The 21,062-nt window shown below is 50.2% G+C and overlaps 10 protein-coding genes and 1 non-coding gene across 11 annotated transcripts; 6 read left to right on the top strand and 5 right to left on the bottom strand.

Moving 5' to 3' along the window:
* Window positions 1–224: 224 nt before the first annotated feature.
* Window positions 225–1,102, top strand: Pdw03_8579 (Mitochondrial import inner membrane translocase subunit tim21; the record flags this gene model as incomplete). Its single annotated transcript, XM_014678236.1, has 4 exons — window positions 225–503; window positions 566–750; window positions 808–862; window positions 917–1,102. The coding sequence occupies 4 exons, from the start codon at window positions 225–227 to the stop codon at window positions 1,100–1,102; spliced, it is 705 nt and encodes a 234-aa protein (XP_014533722.1).
* Window positions 1,103–1,818: 716 nt separating this feature from the next.
* Window positions 1,819–1,931, top strand: Pdw03_tRNA112. The gene has a single exon. It is a non-coding gene; the product is annotated as a tRNA-Arg (tRNA).
* A 490-nt stretch (window positions 1,932–2,421) lies between these two features.
* Pdw03_8578 (Mandelate racemase/muconate lactonizing enzyme family protein) lies at window positions 2,422–3,975 on the bottom strand (the record flags this gene model as incomplete). Its single annotated transcript, XM_014678235.1, has 4 exons — window positions 2,422–3,024; window positions 3,095–3,700; window positions 3,757–3,861; window positions 3,931–3,975. The coding sequence occupies 4 exons, from the start codon at window positions 3,973–3,975 to the stop codon at window positions 2,422–2,424; spliced, it is 1,359 nt and encodes a 452-aa protein (XP_014533721.1).
* Window positions 3,976–4,593: 618 nt separating this feature from the next.
* Window positions 4,594–7,115, bottom strand: Pdw03_8577 (Nucleotide-binding, alpha-beta plait; the record flags this gene model as incomplete). Its single annotated transcript, XM_014678234.1, has 5 exons — window positions 4,594–4,686; window positions 4,752–6,263; window positions 6,319–6,911; window positions 6,970–7,029; window positions 7,097–7,115. The coding sequence occupies 5 exons, from the start codon at window positions 7,113–7,115 to the stop codon at window positions 4,594–4,596; spliced, it is 2,277 nt and encodes a 758-aa protein (XP_014533720.1).
* Window positions 7,116–7,936: 821 nt separating this feature from the next.
* Window positions 7,937–9,874, top strand: Pdw03_8576 (Phosphoglucose isomerase (PGI); the record flags this gene model as incomplete). The annotated part of the gene is made up of 4 exons (XM_066102004.1): window positions 7,937–8,050; window positions 8,142–8,180; window positions 8,249–8,658; window positions 8,713–9,874. The coding sequence occupies 4 exons, from the start codon at window positions 7,937–7,939 to the stop codon at window positions 9,872–9,874; spliced, it is 1,725 nt and encodes a 574-aa protein (XP_065957087.1).
* A 349-nt stretch (window positions 9,875–10,223) lies between these two features.
* Window positions 10,224–11,573, top strand: Pdw03_8575 (Glucose-6-phosphate isomerase; the record flags this gene model as incomplete). Its single annotated transcript, XM_014678233.2, has 3 exons — window positions 10,224–10,387; window positions 10,451–10,463; window positions 10,557–11,573. 3 exons carry the CDS (start codon window positions 10,224–10,226, stop codon window positions 11,571–11,573), a joined length of 1,194 nt encoding a protein of 397 aa, XP_014533719.2.
* Window positions 11,574–11,955: 382 nt separating this feature from the next.
* On the bottom strand, window positions 11,956–12,660 carry Pdw03_8574 (mitochondrial 37S ribosomal protein bS21m; the record flags this gene model as incomplete). Its single annotated transcript, XM_014678232.1, has 1 exon — window positions 11,956–12,660. One exon carries the CDS (start codon window positions 12,658–12,660, stop codon window positions 11,956–11,958), a length of 705 nt encoding a protein of 234 aa, XP_014533718.1.
* Window positions 12,661–12,971: 311 nt separating this feature from the next.
* Pdw03_8573 (M-phase inducer phosphatase) lies at window positions 12,972–13,451 on the top strand (the record flags this gene model as incomplete). The annotated part of the gene is made up of 2 exons (XM_014678231.1): window positions 12,972–13,083; window positions 13,141–13,451. 2 exons carry the CDS (start codon window positions 12,972–12,974, stop codon window positions 13,449–13,451), a joined length of 423 nt encoding a protein of 140 aa, XP_014533717.1.
* A 291-nt stretch (window positions 13,452–13,742) lies between these two features.
* On the bottom strand, window positions 13,743–15,481 carry Pdw03_8572 (putative S-adenosyl-L-methionine-dependent methyltransferase MidA; the record flags this gene model as incomplete). The annotated part of the gene is made up of 4 exons (XM_014678230.2): window positions 13,743–14,644; window positions 14,709–14,913; window positions 15,001–15,267; window positions 15,332–15,481. The coding sequence occupies 4 exons, from the start codon at window positions 15,479–15,481 to the stop codon at window positions 13,743–13,745; spliced, it is 1,524 nt and encodes a 507-aa protein (XP_014533716.2).
* Window positions 15,482–17,398: 1,917 nt separating this feature from the next.
* Pdw03_8571 (uncharacterized protein) lies at window positions 17,399–19,066 on the top strand (the record flags this gene model as incomplete). Its single annotated transcript, XM_014678229.2, has 6 exons — window positions 17,399–17,539; window positions 17,595–17,800; window positions 17,859–17,969; window positions 18,035–18,323; window positions 18,454–18,531; window positions 18,581–19,066. 6 exons carry the CDS (start codon window positions 17,399–17,401, stop codon window positions 19,064–19,066), a joined length of 1,311 nt encoding a protein of 436 aa, XP_014533715.2.
* A 594-nt stretch (window positions 19,067–19,660) lies between these two features.
* On the bottom strand, window positions 19,661–20,753 carry Pdw03_8570 (S-adenosyl-L-methionine-dependent methyltransferase; the record flags this gene model as incomplete). Its single annotated transcript, XM_014678228.1, has 4 exons — window positions 19,661–19,912; window positions 19,969–20,385; window positions 20,480–20,640; window positions 20,708–20,753. 4 exons carry the CDS (start codon window positions 20,751–20,753, stop codon window positions 19,661–19,663), a joined length of 876 nt encoding a protein of 291 aa, XP_014533714.1.
* Window positions 20,754–21,062: the final 309 nt, after the last annotated feature.

The following is a 21,062-nucleotide window of genomic DNA, read 5'->3' as shown; positions in this document are numbered from 1 at the left end:
ACACTCTTGAGCCCGGTGCGGTGCCTGGTGTAATCGTCATACAACGCCTCCCATTTGGCCGGGGCGTTCGCAGCCATTTGTCGTATTGTAATACTGTATTGTGATCACGTGCTACCGATTATCAAGATCGGTAGCAACCTTGCCCAGGTCAAAGATGATCGACGATGGTATTCGACTCAGATACTCCAACTCGTTTCAAGAAGCTCGGTTCTGATCTTTAAAAAATGAGTTGTATTCAACTACGCGCTTTTCCCCGACAATCGCCGGCATCGCTTGTTCTCCGCCCCTCTCCCCGCATACAGACACAAATCACTCGGCTCTACGCCACGCAAAGCAGCATAGGCAGTGGGCCCCAATCCACTTCGTCCAGGAAGAAAAGCATTACAGTCTTATCCGATGATGGGAGAGTTCAGTGGGGCGATTTAAGTCGGGGAGAGAAAGTTGCACGGGCAACCCAACAATCCTTCAACTTCGTTATCGTGTTGGCTGGAGCAGTGCTAACGGTATGAAATGCACTTCTTCACGGGGTTATGGCAAACACTTGCTGACTCTATGGTCCGTTCAGGGTGGAGTCTTCACACTTTTCTATCTCGAGGTTTTGTCGCCAAACAGCAAGACTTGGCAATTTGAAACAGCGGTAGGGCGCATTAAGGATGACCCCCAGTGTATTAAATTGTTGGGTGATCGAAGAGAGATCAAGGCATATGGCGAGCAGACCTCGAACCGTTGGGCACGGACTAAGCCTATCGCGTAAGCTCTATGGTTCCTTCTTAATGCTATAGAGCTGTAACACTGACAAATGACTAGATCATCGGTTGAAAAGGATAGATTGGGTCGTGAGCACCTTCGCATGCATTTCCACGTATGCTTGACTTTGCAGTAAATTTGGAATACGTGTGCTAACCGTAACTTTTAGGTTGAGGGTCCCCTGAACTCTGGCGTGGTCATTGTGCATATGATGAAGCCTTTAGATAAGAGCAATTTCGAGTACCAACTTCTCGCGTTGGATGTGAAAGGGCAGCCTCGCATCGTCCTCGAGAAAGCCTCAGAGAAGGCCAACGTGACTAGCGCCTTGAAGCTTTTTGGCATTCAGTGGCGCTGATCTGACAATGATGCCATCTTCTCATTATACCCCTCCACCTCCAACCACCCTTCTTAGGTTCTGCGCCTTCATCTGTGATGAGCATTTGAACACTCACAACCGCTAAACTTTTGTCCTTGGCGCTTGCTCCAGGCCGGCCTACACCAGTTTGGCAAGGTGCCTACCTTGTATTTTCTTGGACTGGGCCACTGGCTGTCCACTCAGGCTCTAATGGTCACCTGAAAAATGTATCATAATTTCATGGGATTCTAACTCCAATGCGCTAGTCGTCCCGTGCTTACTCAACAAATTGAAAATGGTCCTGGGGATCTATGTTGATTGAAGAACTTGCCCAAGCTTAATCTTCAAGAAGCAACCCTACCATAATAGCATGTCTATGTTGTACAATTAATTGCAGATGGAGAGGAACTGAGCCATGTTACATCATATTTGTATGGATTAGCCTCACACACTAGAGGCAGCCCTTGGAACATGACAAGGGTCCATTAACAATTTGCAACCGAGCACAAGGCAGCCGTATAAATCGATCTGGTAGAAATCTGGCCGAGTCAGGCTGTATAACAGTGTACGGAATAAGATATGCAGGAATGAGAATTTCTCCAAACAGTGTACGGAGTAGTGTGGCTGAGCTAAAAAAAAAAAAACATGTTCACGGGCAACATCTTAGCGCTGCCCATCTTCATTATAATTGTTTCCGTAGGTAAGAGCAGCTAGTAGCCGGTGTGGCGCAATTGGCAGCGCGTATGACTTCTATCGGAGACCCCCTGATGGGGGATTGTTCCACAGGATGCTTATCATAAGGTCGCGAGTTCGACCCTCGCCATCGGTTCTTTTTTTCCCATTTTTTCCCATAATTTCTCTTTTTGCAAAGTTTTTAAGGTTGGGTAGATACCATGTATGTAGGCAAATAGCGCCACTGAATAACTCACGGATAATTTAATTCTAAACGAGAAACAGTCAATCTAGTTACCCCAGTTGAGTGACTAGTGCACTTAAATCTCCCTTGGTTTTACAACTTAGAAATGGCCCCCAAAGTAAAACCGGTTTTTAGTGGCAATGTTAAAAACGCTACCCACCATCTGCATTTTTACACAAGGCCTGGCTTTTACTGGACTTGACGAATTGTTTACCATGGATCGAATAGTTCTATATAACCCGATTTAGTATTGTAGATTGTATATTTTCATCGGGATTGGAAGCGAGTGAGTGAGTGTGCTTTGATTTTGGTCGGTCTAAGGCTGAGTTTACTTGTTCCCGCAGTCCTTCTCTGCTGGGAACATAAGATCGAATGAACCCCACAGTCAAATCTATCACCGAATCTATACAACTCTGGGTCCATCAATAATGCTCTTAGCCTCCTCGGATCTCCACCAACTCTTCCCCTCCTGACCGGGGTATTCGAAAGCATCCATACTTTCAGCCTTCATCTCAACACTGTATCCAGGCTCCAAGGGGGTAGCATAGTACCCATCCTTGACACTGGATGGGTGAACAAAGTGCTCGTGGAGGTGATCCACATACTCGAGGACACTCTTCTTTCCGGTAACGACAACATAGTCGATCGTGCTAAGGTGCTGTGTGTACTCTGGTAGACCAACACCGCCAGAGTGCGGCACGATAGGCACGCCGAACTTGCGTGCGAGCAGGAGAATAGCCAAAACCTCGTTCACACCACCGACACGGCAGGCATCGGGCTGCAGTACAGTCAAGGCACCAGCTTGCAGCAGCTGCTTGAAAATAACGCGATTCTGGCACATCTCGCCTGTGGCAACGCCCACGGGGCCGTGGGGGGTGTTGGCCAGGGCCTTGCGGATAGCCGCATGGCCGAGAATGTCATCGGGGGAGGTGGGCTCTTCGATGAACCAGGGCTTGAACTCTGCGAGCTCTTGCATCCAGGTAATAGCCTCGGGGACGGACCAGACCTATTCATTCCCACAGTGTTAAGTCTGACTCGAATGTGTAACTGAATCGGTCCCAGGGGAAACAACATACCTGGTTGGCATCAACCATCAAAATGTTACCCCGGTCATAGCCAATAGCCTCACGTGCAATGCGCAAGCGAGTCTTGTCATCTTCCAAGTCTCCTCCGACCTTAAGCTTGAAATGTCTATATCCCTGCTCAACACTCTGCTCCAATAGCAACTTGAGCTTTTCCTTGCTGTACCCCAACCACCCAGCACTGGTAGTGTAAGCAGGGACAGCCTTGCTAGCTTCTGCTTCCTTAATCCGCTCCTGCTTGCCAGACTCAACCTCCTTCAGCAGGTTGATAGCCTCCTCAGGCGTGATGGCATCGGTGATGTAACGGAAATCAATGCAACGCACGAACTCCTCGGGGGTCATGTCCGCAACGATGCGCCAGACGGGCTTGCCGAGGGTCTTTGCCCACAGATCCCAGAGAGCATTGACGACGGCACCGAGTGCGAGGTGGATCACACCCTTTTCGGGGCCGATCCAGCGCAGCTGGCTGTCTGAGACGAGGTATCGCCAGGTCTTGCCCCAGTCTGCGGTCATCTCGTCCAGGTCTTTGCCAACTACCATTGGCGCGAGTAGGGAGATTGCGGCGCAGACGATCTCGTTGCCGCGACCAATTGTAAAGGTCTGTAGGGGATTTGATTAGTTGGAGTGTTGCCAGTGGGTGATGTGATGTGACGTACCATGCCATGTCCGGAGTGTTCTGAGTCTGTGGTGATGATGCAGTAGGCAGAGGAGTAGTCACCTGCCGCGTTCATAGCATCTGAGCCGGTCTTGTCAAGCGACGTCTATAGTGGAATTTTCAGCATTGGGTGCTTAGGGCATGCGGAAATGCTCCGGTGGCAAGATTGACTTACTGGGAACCGCACGTCCCGTGTGGTGAAGCCAGTGATTTTGACCATTGTGAATAGCTATCACTTGTGATAGTAGAAATCTGCTGTCTGTCGGTAGCTAGCAATATTGCTGGCGCAAGTCAGTTCTAGGTAAACACAGCGGTTAATCTAGAAGTGCGGGGGTGAATATGTGCGGGGGTATAGATTCGAGAGTCGATTTTCACCCTCTTTTGGCAGCTCAAAGACACAAGGAAGAGTAGGAGATGAAAGATATGAGAGAAATATTTCAACAACCCAAAGAGATTCCACTCTGTATATACAGTAAATCTACTCCCCCGCACCATCCCCAGTTCAATCCCGTGCCCCTCCCTCATCCTCTGTCATTGACCATAGGCGCGTTCTAATTGGTGGAGAATTGCACGTGCCGGGGAAATATGACATTCCACCAATCACAGCACAGGTTCTGTGCTCGGAGCTGCTCCGTAACTTACCCCAAGCTGCGTGGGACGATGCATCTACAAACAGACTACAACATAGACCAGATTTTGTGGGAAAAGTCCCCGAGAGTATGCGATTTGACAAAGATTGGAATCATACATGCAGTTATTCCATTGTGTACACGTTGCTGTTTTTCGGTGAAGCTTAGAGACGTAGGGTACAAGGCCCTGTGTTGGATATGTAGCCCTTTCACGAAGACAGGCCTCGTTTCTCGCTCTCGGAACAGAAAATGATCATCCGCCAAAGCTTGCGAACAAGGACTTCGGCCTCCTCGTCCAATGCCTATAGATAGACGACCGCGGTCAGTAAAAGTTCCTCACAAAGAAGAGAAAAGGATAAGTACTCACTTCTGCTAGCTGCTCCACCAGCTCCTGAGGCGATCCATGCTTCCGCACATGTTCCTCGACTACATCCACCAACATTTGCTCCTGTACACCAAGATATTCGACGATCTTCTTCTCGACGAAAGGCTTGAGCTGGTCACTGATCACAGCATCGTCAACAAATTCCCACTTAACTGCCCAGTTCCACAAGCCTTCCTTCTCGGCTGGAATCTCTGCTGCGAGTTGACGGGCCGCCTGAGCACGTTCCTCGTCGGTGAGACCTGCAGCTTCGGCCGCGGAATCGAATTTGATTGGAACAAGTTGTCGACGGGTTGCAGTAACGGGTTCTTCCTCATCCTCCAGCAGACCTTCTACATCGGCCATTGCGCGGCGGCTGGTTGCGGCCTGGGCCTTCTGCGCGGCGGCTCCAAGAGAGAGTTTGAAGCGTTGGGGTTCGCGGGGTGCCTCCTGGTCCTGGGGATGTGTCTCGAGCTCCTTTGCCTGGCGAGCGAGGAAGTCGTCGGCCATGCCACGAGCCTGCTCTTGCTGCTTGGCAGATTGCACACGTTCGCGATCCTCAGCGGCGCGATCGGCATCGTCAATGTTGGCCTCGCGAGCACGGAAGCTTGCACGGTTCCGGAGCCAAGCACCGCGGTCAGCGTAGTAATCGGTCGCCTTCCGGCTGTCCTCGACATCGTCGTTCCAAGCGCCAAGTCGTGCTTCCATCTCATCATGCGCAGCTTGCAACTTTCCATCTTCCTCATCCTCGCGCTTCTTCTCTCGCTCCAGGGCAGCGGTTCGACTGCGCTCACGGCTAAGCCAGCGGCGCTCTTGGTCGGCAAATTGTTTCTCTTGGTCGGCCTTAAGCCGATCCTGTCGACGGCGTTCGATTTCCTCATCACTGGCATCAGAATCCTCGCCTTCGCGATCAATAGAGACTCCATTGAGGGATCCCCCATTGACAAAAGCAACTCCCTTCTGATAATCCTTGGGAATCTGCACACCAAACGCCTTCGGACCAGAAGGTGCGTTCAACACATTACGATCCCGCGGGCCCAACGGAATACCGTTGATACCGGCAGCAGGACCACTGGGAGCAGATGCCGGAGGCGAAGCAAGTCGATTGATCCGGCCAGAATTGCGTGCACGCTCCATCGACTCGATTTCTTCCTCACGCTTCATACGCTCAATGTCGCGGCGGGTGCTTCGTTCACGGAAAGCCGCGATCTCCTTGGCCACATTGGCACGCATCTCCGGAGGAATATCGGCTAGCTCATCCTCAATTGTAATTGGAATAGTGACCACTTCGCCATCCTTCGCAAGCTCGGCATCCTTCATTTCACTGTCGCCTTCCCCATCAAGGGCCGACACCTCCTCCTTTGGAAGGGGAGCTTCGGGGTGGAAGAGGCTCGACAAGACATTATCCAAATTTTTGCGGGCTGCGGTGAAACGTGCCTGGCGTTCCTCGGGGTCTTGTTCAGCTCGGCTAGACTCGAATTGCTCTAGGTAGGTGAGGGTGCCTTCATCGACGACGACCTATCAGACAAGTTAGTAGTCATATTTGAGGACATGGTAGAAAATTTATACGCACCAGAAGCTTGCTCTTTTCAACCTCTTTTTCCTCGTCACCTTCGGCGCGGGGGGTCTGTCTCTTGACTGGTACTTCGACGTCCTTCAAGGTCTCAACCGCAATCTCAAGACTCTCTGGGTCGTCGTACTCAGCAAAGCCAAAGCGGCAAGGTTTGTCATCAGCGTCTGTAGCACGAATCCAGCGACGCAGGATACCAGTAGACCGTAGAATACGCTCAATGCCATCATCACCCCCAGCACCCTCTGTGATACCGCCGATAAAAAGTGTGCGCACGATCTCATCGCGTGTAGGTGGCTGGAGTTGCATGATGGGATCGCGACCATGATGGCGCTGAGTATCCATTCCCATTGACCCCAGACCGCCGCGGCGTCCAGGAGCATCGGATCCCCGTTCCCGACCGGTTTCTTGAGCTGCAGGTTTGGCGGGGCCCGAAGTACCCAAGCGAATCACCGGCGCAGAAAAATTAATGTTTGGCATATTTGCAGGCGGTTGGAAGTTGGGCGGGAAGCTTCCTGGACGACCAGGCTGGGCATTTGCTTGCTGCATGCCGGGAGGAGCAGCAGTACCTGGAGCAGCCATCCCTGGAGGAGGTGCTGGAGCTAGTCAGCCTAAATTTGAAACGAAACTATCGCAGGAAAGGAGCGATCTTACCCATGCCCGGAGGCGCACCATAGGCGCCATAGTCAGGAGCCTGTCCATAAAGACCCGGAGCTTGTAAGAGTTAGTTTCTTCGACTCATCGAGGCTTTCTCAAAGATCAAGGGAAAGTCATTGCTTACCTTGGTAAGGATTGTACATGTTGAAAGTCGTACCACTTGTGAGAAAGTGAGGTTGATCAAGGCTCAATTCCAACGAATATCGGTTGCCAACAAAAAAGTACGGGCGGTGAGATACGCGGTGAATTGTCCAGAACACCTAGAAATGTGGCACGTGCTTAGCCATGGGGTTGTAATCCTGTGATCAACTCAGCTCTTGAGAGATTACATAAGACTATTAACCCGCTGAGTCATAGCAAGAATCGGAACATACGATTCGCGCTGCAGCGGTACATGTTTTAGGCCCAAACTAGCTAACTATGATCCTCTTATGTTGTATGTTGTAGGGACCACCGGGTCGGACCTATATTTTTTTTACATTTCATGGACATCTATCTACTCAGGGCTCGACACTGCTATTTAAGCTGATGCCGCTTCTCTCAAAATGATCAGAGACCCCTAGGAATTCCCATGTATTTGGACCACGGGAGGCTGGAAGGCACATTGCAATGCATGTAGACATGCAGTAGTGGCCAGCATCTCTGCAGGTTTAATGTATTGGTTCCCTTGAGAACAGGACTATTTCAACTGAAAGAAAAGCTACAGCCGTTCAATTTCCAACGGCCCCCTACACGAGAGAGCGTTCCGGAATCGAATCGGTTTGGGCCTAGAAGAAGTAAAAGCAATAGCCTACGGAGTCCGAAGTACAGTAATATAAATGGCCGAATGTGCATACCGGGTATACACATTTCGGCACCTTCGGAGAACAAATGGAGAAAGATTAATAGCAGTGAAACATATAGAAAAAAAACCCCCCAAACAAAATACGCAAAATAAGTGAAATAACGGCCGAATGCGGCAACGATGATGTTGCCCCACGTCCCCCCTCGGACCCCAATGCGCCGGGAGCAACTGACGCCCTTAGTTTTCTGGCTATTTGTTTCTTTACTCTTTTCTATCACCCCTTTTACCTTTCATGTACGTTGAGCTTCTTCTACATCCTGAACCTGAACTTGCCTTAACATTGCCATTGTATTCCGCTTGCCCCGCGCTGACCCTTTGCCCACAGAACCTCTCATCGTCATCATGCCCGGCTTTTCGCAAACCAGTGACCTTCCTGCCTGGAAGGAGCTCCAGGAGCACCACACTACCTTGGGACGCAACCTTGTTCTCAAGGATCAATTCCAAAAAGACCCTAAGCGCTTTGAGAACTTCAGCCACAAGTTTGCCAACACCGTAGACAACACAGAAATCCTCTTCGACTTCTCCAAGAACTTCCTGACCCAAGAGACTGTCTCTCTTCTGGTCAAGCTCGCCAAGGAGGCCAACGTTGAGGAGCTCCGTGATGCCATGTTCCGTGGTGAGCATATTAACTTCACCGAGGACCGTGCTGTCTACCACGCTGCTCTGCGTAATGTTGCCAAGGAGCCCATGGAAGTTGATGGTAAGAGCGTGGTTGAGGATGTCAGTTCCGTGCTGGAGCACATGAAGGAGTTCTCCGAGCAGGTCCGCAGCGGAGAGTGGAAGGGTTACACCGGCAAGAAGATCAACACCATCGTCAACATTGGAATCGGTGGTTCCGATCTGTAAGCTTTCTTGTCCTTGCGTGAGCAGGAACTGTAGCTGACATCTGCACCTAGCGGCCCTGTAATGGTTACCGAGGCTCTCAAGCCTTACGGCCACCCCGACATTAAGCTCCACTTTGTCTCCAACATTGACGGCACCCACATTGCTGAAGCGCTCAAGGACTCTGACCCGGAAACAACCCTTTTCCTGATCGCCTCCAAGACATTCACTACCGCAGAGACCACTACTAACGCCAATACCGCCAAGTCTTGGTTCCTCAAGTCTGCCAAGGAAGATTCACACATTGCCAAGCACTTTGTGGCTCTGTCGACCAATGAGTCCGAAGTCACCAAGTTCGGCATTGATGCCAAGAACATGTTCGGATTCGAGTCGTGGGTGGGTGGACGTTACTCCGTATGGAGTGCTATTGGCCTGTCTGTCGCTCTGTACATTGGTTACGACAACTTCCACCAGTTCCTGGCTGGTGCCCAGGCCATGGACAAGCACTTCCGGGAAACACCCCTCGAGAAGAACATTCCCGCTCTTGGTGGTCTGCTGAGCGTCTGGTACAGCGACTTTTTCGGTGCTCAAACTCACCTGGTTGCTCCCTTTGACCAGTACCTGCACCGCTTCCCTGCCTACCTCCAGCAGCTGTCCATGGAGAGCAACGGAAAGGCCATCACGCGTACTGGTGAATATGTCAAGTACACCACCGGACCCATCCTGTTTGGTGAGCCTGCCACCAACGCGCAGCACAGCTTCTTCCAGCTTCTGCACCAAGGCACCAAGCTTATCCCTGCTGATTTCTTGATGGCGGCTGAGTCACACAACCCCGTCGAGGGTGGCAAGCACCAGCGCATGCTGGCTGCTAACTTCCTCGCTCAGTCCGAGGCTCTGATGGTTGGAAAGACCCCTGCTCAGGTTAAGGCTGAGGGTGCTGCCGAGGAGCTTGTTGCCCACAAGACTTTCTTGGGTAACCGTCCCACCACCTCTATTTTGGCTCAGAAGATCACCCCCTCCACCCTGGGTGCTCTGATCACCTACTACGAGCACGTCACCTTCACCGAGGGTGCCATTTGGAACATCAACTCGTTCGATCAGTGGGGTGTCGAGTTGGGCAAGGCCCTTGCTAAGAACATCCAGAGCGAGCTGGAGACTGAGGGCGCGGGTGCCGACCACGACAGCTCGACCAGTGGTTTGTTGCTTGCTTTCAAGCAGAAGGCCAAACTGTCTTAGAATGTCTTAGTCTTACATGAAGCGCTGTGGGATGTTTAGTTTTGACGAGCAACGATTTTCCACATATTTCTCTTGGTTTGAAAGGAATTGATTATTCTCAACATTTTCGTTATCAGTAAATTTTAATTACAGACTGCGAGTCACTTTTTAGAATAGAGAAGGTAGGGGTTAGACATGATGCAATTTGAAGTGCGGAGGGGAGGTAGCACCAAGGGGAAACCCGCTTTGTTGTCGCAACTCCGCAACGCGGTTGAACCCCGTCCTTGACTCCTGTGCCATCCTCGACCTCTTGAAACTTGCCGACGCGGGGCGGCTACCCTCTTACAATTGTTGGAATAGAAAAACAATAATGTTTCCTATACGTCAATTGAACCCGTCTTCCGCGGCAGTGGCGCTGCTGGCTTTGACAGGCGCATTGTGGCCAGCCAGCGTACTTGCGGGGAACCCCAATGACAACGACGAGGGATACAAACTGAGAGAGGACATCCCAGTGTCATGTCTGAATCGAACTGCGTAAGACTGTTCTTCAATCAACCTCTAAAGCATTACTAACCAGCACTTGTTCTACACCTGCAGTGAAGGAGAACATGTAAGCGCCATCAGCCTACCTACCGTCTCCTGAAACGAGGGGGAAAGCGCATACCACAAAACAACACTTTGCTAATGTCGCGAAAACATCCAGGTCACTGACAATTTCGGCAAACTCCAATACGTCCCCTTCGTGACCTGCAACGAAACCGCCCGCCCCCTCTCCTTCCACTACGGCATCTCCGAAACGATAACATGCACCATTGACTCCCTCTCCGATGAACTGTATCATCTCCTCGAGTTCTACGTCCACTCAGATGTCCCAATGACCTGTCGCGTGCCAACAGCACCGCTAACACCATCCGCCGGCGTAGCAGAGCACGCGGACAAAGACTCAAACCAGAAGGCAGGAGAAGCAGACACACTCTCTGCACTAGCTGACAATGGCCCACCCTTCACACCGCTCACGATCGCCCTACAGGGCACGCTCCAGCTGAGCCATTTGCACATCTGGACAGATATGAACGTCGTCATGCACAACATGGCCTCGGACGCGGCTGCAGAACAAAGCTCTAAAACCCGCGGCGGCCAGTCTGGACAGCCCGGTTTCACCGTTGGCGGTATTGCATACTCGACTCCTGAGTTTGACAATACCGGTAAGAATGTCAAGCTCGATGAGGATGAGGAGCCTGTTGCTCTTTCCCAGGCGGCGCGTGAGCCTTGGACTGCCGGACACGGCACCAAGGTTGTACGGGGAGAGCCGCTTACTTTCTCCTTCCATGTTGCGTGGTTGGAGGGCGGTGCCAGTATTGGGTGGCCGGTGCGGCCTGCTTTGGACTCGTGGCTTGCTTTGGCGACCAGGTCTAGGAAGAGCTCTGGGTCTTTCTTTTCTACGCTGGTGTTCTTTGTTATGGCGGCTTCTGTTGGTGCTATTCTTGCATTGTTCTGGGAGCGGAATGGTGGGCGTGGGCGTGGACGTGGGCGAACCGCTTGGCATGGAGATGGGCTTTTGGGCGGGGGTCCCGCTCGTGGAGCGAAGGGTTCTGGTGTAACCTTTGGCAACGGAGGGAAGAATAATGGATACGGCGGTTACTCTGGCCCTGCTAATGGAAATGGCAATGGGAACGGGGTTGGAAGTGGATACGGCTTTCCAAGTGGGAAGAGGGATTGATATGCAGAACCGCGATGAATAAGTGTATAGCCTGGGTACATATAGTGGCGCTTACGACTTGACTTGTACAGTGTACCTAACTTGAGAGGCAGAACTGACTGTTAGCAAAAAGCTAGCGCTCTACATAACATGATGCTATATCCCAAGTGACCGAGTCAAACAAATCCGATGCATTCCAAATCTAATGCAATAGCCAAATTCAACACAAAAATCAAGTACCTAGATAATAGTTGTACAAGTAACATAAGAGAACACCAATTTTCAGACCATTGTCACTTTGCCCACTCGGTCCATCACCCACACCAGCCTTCTTCAGTATATACATACAAGCCGAGTAGTCAAGCCGCAGCACAAAAGTCCAAAGCAAAGGATCGGCATCAAACTACCAACCCTGTGCCTGCATACGCTGAATCTTCTTCACGGTCCCCTGGAACGAGAACTTGAACAGCTTCTTCCACCGCTCCATCTTCTTCTGCTTGCGCACCATACCCTTTCTGACATGGAACTTCTGTTCGTGAGCATCATGCCTCACACGGTTCTGCGAAAGAGTAGCCTGGAGCTTGCGCAGCGCACCACCAAGATCAGTACCACGCTCAGGCTCGACATGAACCTGACGACCGAGCGTCGGCCCGAGCTTCAGCTCTACCTTGCGTGCAGGCAGGGGTGCCCTCGACCGCGCCCGGTAGCTGCTCTGGGCGCCCTCGCCGACAGCTCGGGAAAGCGAGTCTGAGAAGATCCGGCGCTGGCTGCTGGGTGCTTCTCGGGGCTTGCTGAGATCGAGTCTGCTGAGGATGTCGTCGAAGTCTGAGACTGGCCTGTGGGCGGGCTTTGCAGCTTCGGAGGCAGCTGTGCGTGGCTCGGCCAAGTCGGAGGCCGGCTTCTGGGCTTGGGCTTGCTGGGCGGCCTCGGGGGCTGTGCTGGGCTGGTCGGTGGGAGATGTGGGTTTAAAGGGTATGCTCGGTGATGAGGTGGAGGAGTTATAGCGCACTCCGTTCGCGAGGGAGGCGACGCGGTACAGCTGGGTCTGCTGTTGGAGCCATGGTGTTGGCCTGGCGCGGAGGCTGCGGGCCAAGAGGCGGAAGTCCATTCTGATTGCACTCGCTCGTGTCAGCGCAGCGAGTCTATGGGGGTAAATTGAACTGTCTCCTGAGCTCGAGGAGGAAAGATTGGTCGAGGTGGGCGCGCAGGGTTGGAGGTGCTCGAAGTTGCCGTGACGGAAAATCATCGTCTCCCGATTGGAAATGAAATTGTAGGTCACGTGGTTTGTGCTTTTGGGCACAATTTCTAGAGATCGTGAATATCACATCTGCAAATCTTGGGAACTTTCAAGCAACTCTTTCGTATCACTTTCAATTGCTGTACTGATCAAAAAGGCCTACAAAGTCTCGCCAAAAAAGAATGTCGTCCATCTCAATCACAACTCTCCCCCGCATGGGCCGCGATGTTCTAGCGGCCCTACTCTCAACCGGCGAACCGAGCAACCTAGCAATTGTTGACGTCCGAGACTCAGGTACAGAATTGGAATTTCACCATAGAATCAAATGCCATCAGCTGACTGTTGAAACAGACCATATTGGAGGCCATATCCACTCATCAACTTGGGTCCCTAGCTCAACGCTGGACGTGCGCATGCCTGAGCTCATCCGCACTCTCAAAGACAAGAAGATGGTTGTATTCCATTGTGCACTCAGTCAGCAACGTGGTCCCTCTGCTGCTCTTCGCTATGCGCGTGAGCGTGAGAGCACGCTTAGTGCGGAGGAGAATCAGAAGCAGCAAGTATTTGTGCTCGAGGGCGGGTTTGTGGAATGGCAGCAGAAGTATGGCAATGATGCTAAGCTGACTGAGGCTTTTGCTGCGGACGTCTGGGATGACTATTAAGTTGGGCCTGGAGATTATGGGGGTTTCGGTCACTTTCGTGCATCTGCCTTTTTTTTTAATGAGATTTAACGAACTTGATAGGAGAGATACCACTTAGATGCATTTATGATTGTCATTCTCAATTTTTGGTTATTCTAGAAGATTGAGGGCTGGGAAGCTCTGTTTGATTATTTCGATATGTGGGGAGTTTGTGCTATTCTATTCAATGTAAGGTGAGATTGTTGTACATGAAATGAGCAAGTAGTCTACGCTCCGAGTCGATTGAAATGCAAGACGCATATGCTTGCTGTTCTACATCTGAATGCCCCCTCCAAAACCAACAGGTAATCTCTGTCCTCCATTTTCAGGTATTATGGCCATGACCTTGTAGATCTGTCCCATTGACCCGCCGCTCTTCTCAACTAATCGCTTCCAGGCGGTCTCTAGTGTCTTTTTGTGTTCTTCGTTTTGCTCTTTACGGAGGAGCTGCCGCATGCGCTCCTCAATACCCATGGCTTTGAGGAAGTCACCCTGCTCAACAGGACCGTGAACCTCGACGCCATCGCTGCCTTCGATGGCTGCTTCAGCCAACGAAGTGAAATCCACATCCGCACTAACATCCACTCGGCCCGGTTCCGAGAGTGGTGCTACCTTCTCGTGGCTTTTGATTCCACGTAGAGAGTTGATGGGAATAGTTGACAATGTCCCGTAGTCCATGATCAGGGCTGCCCCGGAGGGGGTCTTCTTCTGTGACGACGGTGGCGGGCTGGAAGCCGAGTTCTTTTTAGCGGCAAGTGCAGAAGCCGAGTCACCACCGATACGACGCGCAAAGTCAGCAGCATAGATTCGGCTCTCTGGGCTGATCTCGATGGTCGAGCCTGGCTGCGACTTAAGTGCTCGGTAACGCTGAGAAATCTCCGGGATCACTAGCGATGACGGCGTGGAGGCCTTGGCTTTAGTCAATTTGAACTCGGGCTCTCCTTTAATGTTCTCTTCGATGGCTTTTGGATTTATTGTCACCATTAACTCACGCCATTGCGGGGTGTTCGCATGTTTGGGTGGGTCGTGTAGTTCTACTGGGCCGGTGGGAGTCATGATCTTTCGAGACTCATTGGCCTGCTGGTTCTCTAGGGAGGGGGGAACAGATTCGAATGCATGGATTGGAAGCGCGTCGAAGAATTCATGTGCGAAGATGAAGGGTGTCTTGCCTTCCTCTGCATAGCCGATGTCTTTGGTCAGCATCAAATAAACGGGCAATTGATTTAAATCACTACTCACCATGTGGCAGAAGACGAATATCCTCAACCCAGATGACGGGTACATCAAAGTATTTGCACACACTCCGGTGCCCAATATCTGTGTCCTCCATAACAGCCTCCTCGCCGCACAGCAGCCGCTTCTGCACTTCTCTGAGGGTTCCGCTAGCCTCCACAAGATAAATGGCTTCAACACTTGAAGAAAAGCTCTTGAAATTACGGAAAGTCTGTTGGTTGTAGAAGTCGTGGTCAGTCAAACGATCTTCTTGTCTCTTTTTCATTAGATGAAGACAAGCATATACGCAATCACTCACCCGCAGCATATCATCCATCAAAGTTCCTTTTCCTGGGCCAACCTCCATCAGCTGAACACCACTTCTCGTCCGTCCCTGCGCTATCCACTCCGCGATAGTCCATATGCCTACCAACTCTCCAAAGACTTGCGAGATCTCGGGTGACGTGACGAAATCACCATTTTTGCCGAAGACACCTCCGTTCTCTCCTCGAGTTGTATAATAACCGCCATCTGGGGAAGTCAATACTTGGCGCATAAATGCCGCGATTGGTACGGGACCAGTGACCTAATTTCAAAAAGTGATCGATCAGCAAAAGTCCAGTGTGAGGCAAGGGAAAGTGCATAGGTACCTTCATAACATTGGCCAATGTTTTTGCTAGCGGCGTGGACCATTCTCTCTGTTCAAATGTGGAGTTCCATCTTCCGGTGCATCTTGGAAATACCGTTTTGCGAGGTCTGCGGAGGACTTGCGACGCTGCGCGCCTCGTCGCTTGATTCATTCTTGGCTCAGAGTTGAGCGGCGGTAACTATTCGTACCGTCAGATATGCAAAAGTAGAACTCTTTGCGGCAGGTTAACACAATGTCCGGGCCCCAAACAATCGTTCTTTTATGTCGTGCCCAGTTGCGGCGTTTCCCTCAATCTCTCCGCGGAAGCTCGGCTGCACGTGATCATATTTTTATCTAGACGTTATCGGCCGCTAGTCCCAATATGGTATGGCAGGTCAACCCAAAGCCCTAAAGACTACAAGATCAAGTAGCATGGAAGCAGTTTGGGTAGCTGTTGCCTCTAGAAATATACAGTGTGTAAGAACAGCAGGCCACATATGTGGTCTTTTGCATCTTTGTGGTGGACATTGTGGCAGTCTTTTGGTAGCGTTTTGCTTGAATATTGTCCCCCTGGTTGGTGTTGTGGCTAGAATGTAGGCGGTTAAAACGCCTTAAAATGTGCGAAACAACTTTCCCATGTATAGCCTTTGATAAAATTTATCAGTCTAATAGCTGCTGCAAAGTACAAGGTATCCTGTACTGTTCGGCCTCACTGTTTGTTCAGTTCAGACATAGACGAATCCATGCACACACAGCTCTGAATAACCGAGAGCACCCCCAAGGTCCAAAATACCCGCAAAGTTTCGAAGAAGATTTTATCTCGGCTCTTCAAATATTGTGATTTAGAGAGCAAGGGATCATGGCTCTGACTGCAACCCCAGGCTTGCTGTAAAACCTGTTCAGATCCTTGATAGATGGAGTGGTTTTTTACAAATTCTCCTAACGATGGTCATATTCAACCGATTCTTATCTTTTTTTACCATTGCTATATTGTTCTTTATGGATCAAGGTCAGCGGCCTTCTGACAGAAATATTCGAGCAGAAACCTTGGAAATGGCTCCATTCAGAGGCTATCAAGATATTACAACAGGACCACCATTGTCACTATCCTGATTTCTTATCCTTCCATGCTCATGTCCTCAGAAGATACTGTTTACAATACCAATCTTTTGTTTTCTGTGAGTCTGTTTAGGAAGTGTGTGTCAGCTTCAGGGCATAAATTGTTTTTTCCAGGCTTTCTCTTCTTGAACCCTTAAATTCCTTTCATTTCATCTCACTATCATATCAAATCTCCAGCCATTCAATCTTGACTTTGTGTTTGCTATCCTGGCATGAAGCTTTGATCTCTCCACGCTGATCTCCACCCCCCCCCCTCCTCCCTTCACACGCCTGTTCTCTTAACTTTATATCAAGATGCCTCGTAGCAAGGCACTCAACAAAATGGACATTAAGAGGAAGCTTGCGAACACTATCTTGGAAAGTCTTTCGCCCAACTGAACGCTTCAATTCATAGCCTGACCTCTATGACACAAGGAGAAGAGTATGAGTTACCCACAATGAAAAGAAGTGATGAGAGCGCCGAGGAAGAAGTTAAATTGTTCTTAATGCATTTTTTTCCTTCCTTTCTTTTGTTTTCATGTACTGCTCTCACTACGGAGCAAGTCTTGCGAAATTCATTGACTACTATCTACAGCCCAGACATTTCTTTGTCTTCCAAGTGCTTTGCACTTTCTTTCTTGTTTCAAGTTCTACCCTTGCTAGCCTTGACTCAAAAGCATTTCTTTGTCCTACCGCTCTCGCTCGCATGTCAATAAGTTTCGCCGTCGTGTTGTAGTCCACAAGTTTATTTGGCGCTGAAGTTTGGAGTTTGTGGCTACCGAGTTTGTATTCACAGTTTTCTTTGTTTGAAAGGAGACGAATGTTGATGTGCCAAGTCTATAAAAGCTGTATCATCTTCAAAAATCAATTTATCTCATTTCCTTCTCTCTCTCGCCTTATTTGAGGTCAATCCATAACTTTTTCCAATTCCCTCTTCACCTTTAACCGATCGTGGGGGGGGGGGGTTTTTTTTTTTTTTTTTTTTTTCAAAATGCCTACCACTCGTTTGAGAAAAAAAGCCCACGAGAAGCTTTTGCCGGGCCTTGAGGACGTGAAAAGACCCCGGAATTTGAAGGGGACTAGCTCTACCATCATTCATGCTCGCAAGCCAGCTACCAAGAAAGCGAAGAAGGTATTGTATCTCCTTGCCTTTTTGATCATGAAGATTACTCACATGTCTCTTTTAGAAGAAGCATGATCCAAATCTGACCCATATTGCACTTGCAAATGACCTCCTCGAGCGTGGGAAAGAGCTACGTCTTTCTGGTCTCGCTTCCTTACGTGGCCAAGTTCTTGAGCCACCGAAAGCATGGGGACACCGTGCCGAACCTATCACTGATCCTACGAAGCTGCCTGATGGATGGTCTGCGAACGAGACTGATCTCGCCGAGGGGTACGACCTGTGCTAGATTTCTCTGTCTATCCACTCTTTATTAATATTCATGTGGTAGCGATGTTGACGGCCAAATTGCAAGATGTCACAGACGCATCGATGAGAATATCATGCCTGCAATTTTCGAACACAAATTGAGCATGTACCAACAGATCAAGCGTGAACAGACGTATGGAGGTCCCAAATTCTTCACTGTGCCTATCTCACGAAAATGACTAACTTTCTCTTTGGCAGAGACATGATCAAGTCCGAGCCTAGCAGTCTAAGTTGGGAAGTCGTTCAACGCCTTGATTCACTGAAGAAGGTCCAAAAAAGTTTTGAGGAATTGGGGAATGACAATGGAAACTTGTCTAACTTGTTAGCCATCATGGCTGCTTACCGTTCCGGGGACCTTGTCTGGGATGAAAATACTGTCACATACTGGGCACATGGAAGAATGGTTGCTGGTCCCAAGAAAATGGTCATGAAAGAATTCCTCGCTCTGAGCCAGAAGGATGGCCCATATGGTGTCTGGGTAGAAGGAGTGAGTTAAATATAAGAAAGATCCGAGCTTGCCCCCCTCCTACCCTATGAGTAGATTCCTTGTTTTATCAAGTTAGTCCAAGATGAAGACATTTCCATGCCCTGCAAACAGCTCTGACGTTGACTTTTAGATGGACGCCTACAAACCACAACCGATGTACCTGTTTCTCCATATGCGTTCGATATTTTCGTCCCACGCCACGCATGAGGTATGACTTTCCAGGTGAAAATTTGAGAACGAATGCTAACACGAAACAGTTTACGGTATCCATCCGGAATCCTACTACGTGGAGAACCAACACGTTGCAACACACCATGGCGCTCAGTGTTATGGAAGATACTGGTGCCACAGCGATGAAGATTCTCCAAGGCGATCGAAGGTTTCTTGAAGCCCTGAGTGGCGCGCCCCTGCCTACCTATGGTTCTACGACAGTGAGCACGGCGGGTGGTGTGGTCGTGGTGGATAATGTGGTATTGCAAGTCAACCTCTTCCATGATGATCAGCCTATGCTCCCTCGGTGGATTGAAGTTCGAGCCTGTATCAACCGTGAGCCCCCCAATGCTCGTCCGGCCGGTGCACGGCTGTCTGGTGTCTGGCTTCACCATATGCTATATTGCTTGAGTTTGCCTGATAACACTAACGCAATGTACGTGGGGAACGATCTCTCTGAGATGTTGGCAAATTTGCCCCCGTGCAATCCTGCACTCGCAAGGCCACCACCCACCGATCCTAAGATACTTTAAACACTTCGTTCTTCTCGGGGAGGGTTGACGATGCATGGGCAGTTGGAGACCAATCCCGGGCTATACATTCTGATTAGTACTTGGCTATACTTTCATTTTGGCTCTTGTGTTTTCGTGGGTTTGGTTGGTGTATATTGAGCTTCGGTTATGTCAAGTCCTTTTGTCCTCGGATACCATGAGGTGATTCGGCATAGATCTCTTATGTTCAGAGTTTCTCTTAGAGTTTGATTAGAACAAGCAATAGTTTTAGGGGTCACTTCTTAGCAATGCAGCTACCTGTTTTCGTTCTACGCAGGTGTAAATAAACAAGTAGCGAGGACCGGGTGGTACCGCAGCGTGGATACAGATTGGCCTGCATGTCAAAGGAAAGTCCTGAAAGCATTTAATTTCTTATCCGATCTGTCCGGTTCATCGATATCTGCTGCAAAAAGTGTGCTCCGGTGCAAAAAATTGTCCATAAACTGCTGTGACCATATCATACATTTCATGAGAGTGCAAGAAGCATGATCTCCACGCCCATTTTCGCGCAGTACATACTATATGCTCCGTACACCAACAACGCTAGCCAACCTCAAGTTGTCATGCTCAAAGCAATTAACGACGCCATTTCCGTGGATTCTGGTTCTTCTGGGTGTTCCGCGCCGGCGCATCGACCATCATTTCATCACTGTAGAAGCCAGTCTGCGAGTTTCCCCGGTTCTCGCCTAGCAAGTCGCTCACATAGCCTGGGCCACGATGGGCTCGGAGTCGTTCCTGATCAGCTTGTGCCCGGAGTGCGCTAAAGGGATCTTGGTGAGTTGCAGCCCTCGTCGATTTAAGAGTCATTGTGAGAATTCTCCCGTCAGCCTACAGAGCGTATCAGCGTCCATCTGGCATTATCAGTAAATAGGAACAGTGCTTACCCTCTGGTTGTGAAAATTGGCAACCACCAGCTCTGCAGCCGTCTTCTCCGCATATGCGAATTCCGCCACAACACTCGGTTGGCTTGCTACTATCTGGCAGCTGAGCATAGGTCCTGTTACTGGCTCTAGAGCAGATTGGATGTCGGCAGCTGTTGTCCCTGGCGCAAAGTTCCTTCCGACGACAAAGAATGGGCCCGAGGCACCCTTGATGGCCATGTTGCTGCCACCGGAGAGACGGCTATTCTGTGAGAAGTTGCCTGGCCGGGCGTTCCCTAGGCCATTCTCGGATTGGAAAGCTGCCCGGAGCTGATCCGCATTTACGCGATCCTTCTTGCTGGCTTTGCCGCGCGTCCGGTTGTTGTTCGTAGTAGGCGCAGGCTTGTTCTTGTTGGGTTGCACGGTCGCTGACACGGAGCGCTAAAGATCGACGCGAGAGCTTGTCAACGATTGTTCCTCAATGGCGGTCGCATTCACGGTCGTATGTATGATTGTATGGTAGAATTATCCATACCTTAGCTACTCCAATCCTGCTTGCTAAGCTTCCAGGCTTCACACTCTGTGCTTTGTTCTGCGCTTTCTTGCCGGCACCAGAGCCCGAGCCTGGCGCGCTTGATCTGCGGTTCTTTCCGAGGAGTTGATTTGCCAGATCCTCGTGCTTTTTCTTCTGACGGTCTGTGGAGGAAAACAGTCAGATTTCACGAAGTGCTAGGTGTCAAGTGTTCGGGGTTGGAGTTGTTACCAGCCTGAATGATGGCGTCGAACGAGACGGGTTGTTTGGTCGTCATGGCAGAAGGATAAAAAAATTTCGACAAAGCAGGGAGAAGAAATTAGGAAGAGGAACCGATTCAGATCAAGTGAGAAGTGAGAATATGTGGAGATGCCGATGAAGAAAAGAAGCCCCGGGAGCCGATCGATCAGCTTTGGGGGCGATCTACTAACCCTGTCCGCAGCTCTTTGAGCAACTCCTTGATGATGCATAGCCACACCTATCGCTATTGGCACCAAGGGTGTTTCTATCATTCTATTCAATCGTATTCTAGATATTCTGCTAGTTAAAATCACGTTGACTGCTGCCTGATTAAAAGCTCATGGGG

This window comes from Penicillium digitatum, chromosome 3, assembly GCF_016767815.1.
Source record: "Penicillium digitatum chromosome 3, complete sequence".
NCBI lineage: Eukaryota > Fungi > Ascomycota > Eurotiomycetes > Eurotiales > Aspergillaceae > Penicillium > Penicillium digitatum.
This window is presented reverse-complemented; position numbering and strand designations above follow the sequence as displayed.